Raw genomic sequence first — 7984 nt, 5'->3', positions numbered from 1 at the left:
TTTAATTGTATATACGTATATTTGCATTTAAAAATCTAAAATTTTCTGTAAGATTTGTTATCTAATTTTCTGTTTGACGACCTCAAACAAAAAGTTGGTATCAGCTAAAAGCTAACACTGTAATTTACAAATCTCATTAGAATAAATAATAAATAGTAATTTACGATTTACCAACCTAAAACTTCAGCACTGACTGCATGTATTACAGATCAGGATAATCATTGTGTGCGCTCGGCCAGTTCTTGGGTTTATGGCGGAGTTTTGGTCGATAATGCTATTCATATTCTTGTTTCCTAATGGATGCCTTACATACAAGGAAGGGTTGTGTTTGCCTTTGATAGGAGCATTACCTTATGAGTTCATACAATGATAAATACATATTTAATGGATTTTATTTGACAATATCTTAACAAAACATCAATGAAATTGTTTTCTTGCCTTATGGTAGTCATTTTCAATAAGTAAATGCTGAAATGGTCACAAACTAATTCGAAGGAAAGACATAAAAACTAAAGCTACACTTGTCTTCCTCCAATACTTAATATATCATTCAACTGTGATACATCTTGCGTAGCATGATAACCGTTCATGCTCGGTACAATCCAAGTGAATCTCTCCAGTTTCTAACGAAAACAAAGCACACATTTGTGTCTCAAAATCAAAGGCAAACATGTCACATTTATAGACATGTGAACAGTGGCGACCACACGATATCTCATTTTCGTTATTCCTGTGAAGATTGCCACTCAGGGGAGTTAACTTAGAAAGGCTAGCTGCAGCCTGTCGAAATGTCCATACGTTAAGTTTAAAATTTCCACGTTCCCTTTCTGCGAAATTCAGGTCAACCAAGCACTTGTAAGGGACAATCTTGTGTTGCGTTAATATTTCTTTTGTTTCGTCCCTTGCAATAACAGTTGATGCAGAAAACTCAACAACAAACGAAGTGTTTTTCGTGGTATTTACGGAGGAAGAGGAGCGCTGTGACGTTGTATCAGTAGCCTTGTATCCAGATACATTTTGTACAGGACTGTTTGCTGACAGAACGGCATCCATCGCCGGTAGAAGGTTTGGAGGTCTCAAAGAAAAACCTGATGAAGTAGAACTATTATTAGAGGTTTTGTCCATGATGTGATCACCATTCAGGATGTGTACATTTGCCCGTATCGTCGCATCCTCCATGTTAAACATAGACGACCTGTCAGCATTGTTTAAGTTAGCTGTGGTTTTCACTGGTTTCATAGACGACAAAATGGCACGTTTGTCTGCTGCGTCTGTTGTAGGCAGTGGCGAAGTAGCAGTCAGTATTGAACTTGGAATCGGTAAATATGATGGCTGTATTGAATAAAACAATGTACTGTCGTCATCTTTTGTTGTAGTGGCACCGTCCTTAGCCTCCATATGAACTTTGGTAGTAGATTCAGGGGTTGATGCTAAACGGTCCTGTCCCAACGGCATATTAGAGTCCAGAGATGTCAAGCGTTCGTTTCTGTTACTAATGCCTTCATACTGCTCCACATTGTCTGTCCCTTGTGTTGAATCAGCTGAAGCCGTGTCCCTATTTACTGAGTCAGTAACAGCCATGCCGATCTCTGAATGAGAAGTACTAACCCCAGCTATTGCCATAAAACTGCTCTTACTCCAATTAAACGTTGCAATAAGGCTGCTGTCTTTAGAAAGTTCTTTAGAAACATGTACACTCGCTTGACTGTTTCCATCAGACCTATAAATAAATAATTTGTCTAACTGCCTAGAGCCTCTAAGAACCGTCGTATCGACCATTTGTGTCCCGGTCAGAATACCTAGAAACAACCTAGAACTGCGTAGAGTACTTAAAACTTGATAATGAATCACTGAGTTCTTGGTTCTGAACAGAGACAAGTCCAGTTCGTCAAGGATGCTAGAGGAGCGGTACATCCGAGCCTCTCCTGTCGCATCCCTGACTGAATTGAATTTTCCGGCAGGAATATTGTAGGTTGATTTCATAATAATCCCTAATTGTGACGTAGGTCCTATAAATTTAGAATAGGAAAGAATTGGCCCCAGTTTACCAGACTGCTGAGGGTGTACCGAAGCCGACTCGTTAGTTGTGAAGTCAAAGTTTATTTTAGCTGCCGATTCGTATCCTTTAGTAATCTTGTGTTGTACTGACGGCCATGTGTCGATGTCATCTTCTCTGTCCACTTGTGTCACCAAGTTCCTGTCCAGTATGTAACTATCCTCCAAGCGTGTATGTCCACTAGAGGAATACGGTGTGTTAAAGAAACCTTTTGAATGGTATGGGATGTGATGGATGCGACCGCCTGTGGAACGGATGATGCTGTCCAGAGTGTGTTTGGAAGGCACTGGTTGGGCACTACTGTGTATATTTTGTTCTATAGACTTGGGTTGGTCGTTGATGTGCACAACAGTTTGTGAACTGGGTAATTGGAAGCTGTTCTGTAGGATTAGTTCTGAGGATGCATGCTGGTAGCCGCTGTTTAGAGCGTGTTCTGAGAGGATTGTTTGGAAGTTGCTAATTGGATATTGTTCTGAGAGTACAGGATTGCTGTTACTAATTGGATATTGTTCTGAGGGTACGGGATGTGTGTTACTAATTGGATATTGTTCTGAGGGTACGGGATGGGTGTTACTAATTGGATTTTGTTCTGAGGGTACGGGATGGGTGTTACTAATTGGATATTGTTCTGAGGGTACGGGATGGGTGTTACTAATTGGATATTGTTCTGAGGGTACGGGATGGGTGTTACTAATTGGGTATTGTTCTGAGGGTACGGTTTGGTAGTCGCTAATTGGATATTGTTCTGGGGGTACTGGATGGGTGTTGCTAATTGGATATTGTTCTGAGGGTACGGGATGGGTGTTACTAATTGGATATTGTTCTGAGGGTACGGGATGGGTGTTACTAATTGGATATTGTTCCGAGGGTACGGGATTAGTGTTACTTATTGGATATTGTTGTGAGGGTACGGGATTGGTGTTACTAATTCGATATTGTTCTGGGAGTACATGATTGGTGTTACTAATTGGATATTGTTCTGGGGGTACTGGATCGGTGTTTCTAATTGGATATTGTTCTGGGGGTACTGGATGGGTGTTACTAATTAAATATTGTTCTGAGGGTTCTGGATTGGTGTAACTATTTGGATATTGGTCTTTGGACACAGAGTGGAAGTTATTAATTAGAGATTGTTCATGGGGTACTGGATGGAAGTAGCTAAATGGAGATAGGTGTGAGGGTACGGTTTTGAAGTTACTTATTTGAGATGGGTGTGAGGGTATGAGATGGGTATTACTGTGGAGGGTATAGCCTGTTGATATAGATCTTTTGTTAGGACCTTAAAGGAACGGATAGTATTGGTTCCAAGTGTTTGATTGGTAAAGGAATTTGTCTGACGGAGCTAGATGTCCGACAACTAGTTCCTGTTCACTAAACGAACTACCTGTAGACAAATAGAATACCATGGTTAAACAACACGTTAAATCACTAAACGAACTAGTTCACCTGTAGACAAATAGAATACCATGGCTAAACAACACGTTAAATCACTGAACGAACTACCTGTACAAAAATAGAATACCATGGCTAAACAACACGTTAAATCAATGAACGAACTACCTGTAGACAAATAGAATACCATGGTTAAACAACACATTAAATCACTGAACGAACTAACTGTACACAAATAGAATACCATGTTTAAACAACACGTTAAATCACTGAACGAACTACCTGTAGAAAAATAGAATACCATGGCTAAACAACACATTAAATCACTGAACGGACTACCTGTAGACAAATAGAATACCATTGCTAAACAACACGTTAAATCACTGAACGAACTACCTGTACACAAATAGAATACCATGGCTGAACAACACATTAAATCACTGAACGAACTACCTGTACACAAATAGAATACCATGGCTGAACAACACATTAAATCACTGAACGAACTACCTGTACACAAATAGAATACCATGGCTAAACAACACATTAAATCACTGAACGAACTACCCGTACACAAATAGAATCCCTTGGCTAAACAACACGTTAAATCAATGAACGAACTACCTGTGCACAAATAGAATACCATGGTTAAACAACACGTTAAATCACTAAACGAACTAGTTCACCTGTAGACAGATAGAATACCATGGCTAAACAACACGTTAAATCACTGAACGAATACCTGCAGACAAATAGAATGCCATGGCTAAACAACACATTAAATCACTGAACGGACTACCTGTAGACAAATAGAATACCATTGCTAAACAACACGTTAAATCACTGAACGAACTACCTGTAGAAAAATAGAATACCATGGCTAAACAACACATTAAATCACTGACCGAACTACCTGTAGACAAATAGAATACCATGGCTAAACATCACGTTAAATCACTGAACGAACTACCTGTAGACAAATAGAATACCATATTGGTAAAGGAATTTGTCTGACGGAGCTAGATGTCCGACAACTAGTTCCTGTTCACTAAACGAACTACCTGTAGACAAATAGAATCCCATGGTTAAACAACACGTTAAATCACTAAACGAACTAGTTCACCTGTAGACAGATAGAATACCATGGCTAAACAACACGTTAAATCACTGAACGAATACCTGCAGACAAATAGAATGCCATGGCTAAACAACACATTAAATCACTGAACGGACTACCTGTAGACAAATAGAATGCCATGGCTAAACAACACGTTAAATCACTGAACGAATACCTGCAGACAAATAGAATGCCATGGCTAAACAACACATTAAATCACTGAACGAACTACCTGTACACAAATAGAATACCATGGCTATACAACACATTAAATCACTGAACGAACTACCCGTACACAAATAGAATCCCTTGGCTAAACAACACGTTAAATCAATGAACGAACTACCTGTAGACAAATAGGGTACCGTGGGTAAACAACACGTTAAATCACTGAACGAACTACCTGTACACAAATAGAATACCATGGTTAAACAACACATTAAATCACTGAACGAACTACCCGTACACAAATAGAATACCATGGCTAAACAACATGTTAAATCACTGAACGAACTACCTGTACACAAATAGAATACCATGGCTGAACAACACATTAAATCACTGAACGAACTACCTGTAGACGAATAGAATACCATGGTTAAACAACACATTAAATCACTGAACGAACTACCCGTACACAAATAGAATCCCTTGGCTAAACAACACGTTAAATCAATGAACGAACTACCTGTACACAAATAAAATACCATGGTTAAACAACACGTTAAATCACTGAACGAACTACCTGTACACAAATAGAATACCATGGCTAAACAACACGTTAAATCAATGAACGAACTACCTGTACACAAATAGAATACCATGGTTAAACAACACATTAAACAGTTGAAAGAGTTTGCAAAAAACAAGAGTAAATATTCCACATAGAAATTGCGTATTAGACAGATTCTACTTCATTGTCGGTGTATCGTGTATTTAATTAGCCTGTCATAACTAAACACTTTATTGTTAATTGTGTGTAGATCTACTTACATTTCGTTGACACCAGTTCTATTTCTGAAAATGAACGTGTATAGCAACTATTATCATAATTATTTGTTAACATGCCTTTAAATTGTCAACAGACATTCAACATTACCGACTATCCCCTTGGCATTGTCTACAGCTGATCCACATTAATGGTGTCAGTATTGTCAGTACCGATACAGTCATACAGTATGTCCAGCAAAACACAAAAATGTAAACGCTATTTTTTTCCAAATCATAAATTGAAAAGCGTGAAAAAATATGACTTTCGATTTTTTTAGGGATTGTTTCTAAACAACAATCCTTTTAAGAGAGATTGTGAAGCTGTAATCCGACCTAAAACAAGAGTGTTTGTATTGTTAACACATATTTACCGTCGCAGAGATCTATGCTGCAGTCCTCCCATTCTAATTTAGGATCAAGGGTAAAACACCAGGGGGCGCCTCTCATACCATCCGGGTCTCTACAGAAAGAACCTGTCATGTTTTCGCCTGGAAAAGACCCAGCTTGAAGGTCATGTGTATGAGGATATTGGCTGTTCCATGCCTGACATTGTCTCCCCGACCTTGTACATGATCTATGACCTTGATACTTGTCCGATCGTCCTGACTCATAGCATTCATTTTCTGACAATAAAGAATTACTGCAAATCAATTACGGTTTTAGGATTTATCATTATTATTTATTAACAGCACACTACATCAAAGATTAATAATCCATAACAAAATCATGTGAAACTTTAGATATAATAGCTCATGAAAATCAATCATATTATGAAAATTCAGGCAATGAAAAAACATATTTAAAAGAAACAATTTATTAGATTCAGGCAATATAACTTATTATAAATAATGAAAGCTAAGGAATAAATAGATAATAGGTTAGATGATATTTAACGATTAAAAGATAATAAACCAAAAGGTATCTCAACCGAGGCTAGACTTGTATACTTATAGTACCAGCTACATGGTGTCCTAAACGTCAAACTAAATTTACATGTCGACCTTTGGATGGTCATTTTCACGAGTGAAGGGACTTAAAAACCCGCTAACCTCCACACGATATGGAGGCGGCTGTCCAGAGTCCGTCTCGCTGACACACTTGTACGGGGCAGTAGTCTGTCGACGATCTAATGTTAGCCTGTATATAGCTACAGACGAAGTGCATGGTCGATCCAACGTCGGTGCTGTAGACCGGAAGGGATTCAATCCCAGTACAATCGTGATCAACCTTCACCTTCATATCCGGTAGTGCACACGATTCTATATATACTTAACAAAATAAATAATTAAATAAATAAAAGCAAAACAGTTAGTTATAAGCTGTCGTCATTTGTGTCCAACACTGGCAAACAAGGTATGATTGGAAACGATGAAAGTATGATGTATGTGACATTGAACTTGTATTAAATCCGGGACCGTAGGGCGAACACCACACCTAAACTCAGTAGTATCTGCCTGCACAAATCTTTGGAACAATATACCTACAACACTAAATAATGGTATATAAAAACCGATTAAGATTTCTAAGAAAATGGATAGAAACTAGTTTCGGCTGTTTGGCTAAAGTCTACCAAGACAAGATAAAGACAAATTGTTCGGATAACATTGTGTCTGCGGACGGTGGATCCGCTACACCTCCAGTAAATCCGTTCTAAATCTCTACCCATCCAATAAAATACATAAGTACATAGCTGTAGTTTGTGGTGAGCATGGCTCCATAACATTGTACTTTTCATTAATTAACGTCACCCCATAATTTGCATAAAATATTTGTTCCTGTTTTAACTGAAGGGAATGGTCAACAATATATGCAAACTTCAATATATGTTAGTACTAACAATGTATGTAATTTAAAAACATATTAGATACTTGATAAAACAAAAAGGACGAGTGAAACGTGATGATAACAACCAATGCTACTGTGTCCCCTTCACTGTATCATTGTAGTGTTATGTAGAACACAGAAGTGGTACTTATGTATATCAGAGAACAGAAACAACCGGGCCACAGCTACCGAGGACATAACAAGCCTTACACAATCACTAAGTGTTATTAGAGATGCTTGACCCTTACAAACACGCGGCTGTTGGGATACGTTACTTTACTTCTAATTTTTTTTTTATTTCATTGACATTAATTTTGCTTTTGAGCATGTATATAAACACTAATACGTTTGAACTACATATTAACACTGAATTGACTATAAGCCACCGTACCATTAGTGTTCACTTCGCACGTTGAAATCATGTGAATTGGGAAAAGTGTAGGAAAGACTGCTGATTCATGAAATGTATACTATTATATGAAAATAAGAGAAGCATCTTTCCTATTGAAACAAATTTAAGACGACGAGATGAAAGTCATAATATTTAATAATGTGAAGAGAGACTGACACAGAAACAATTATTTAAACCTTATCGATTTTATAAC

General features: G+C 37.9%; 1 protein-coding gene across 1 annotated transcript; it reads right to left on the bottom strand.

Moving 5' to 3' along the window:
• Positions 1-6732, bottom strand: LOC110458988. Its single transcript, XM_021511004.1, has 4 exons — positions 6605-6732; positions 5927-6178; positions 5559-5582; positions 1-1720 (listed from the first exon to the last, which is right to left on the bottom strand). Exons 2-4 carry the CDS (start codon positions 5956-5958, stop codon positions 547-549), a joined length of 1230 nt encoding a protein of 409 aa, XP_021366679.1. The 5' UTR covers positions 5959-6178; positions 6605-6732; the 3' UTR covers positions 1-546.
• Positions 6733-7984: the final 1252 nt, after the last annotated feature.

Source organism: Mizuhopecten yessoensis, unplaced genomic scaffold (genome assembly GCF_002113885.1).
Source record: "Mizuhopecten yessoensis strain PY_sf001 unplaced genomic scaffold, ASM211388v2 scaffold9895, whole genome shotgun sequence".
Taxonomy (NCBI): domain Eukaryota; kingdom Metazoa; phylum Mollusca; class Bivalvia; order Pectinida; family Pectinidae; genus Mizuhopecten; species Mizuhopecten yessoensis.
The sequence above is the reverse complement of the archived record's forward strand: the minus strand, read 5'-3'. Positions and strand labels throughout refer to the sequence as shown.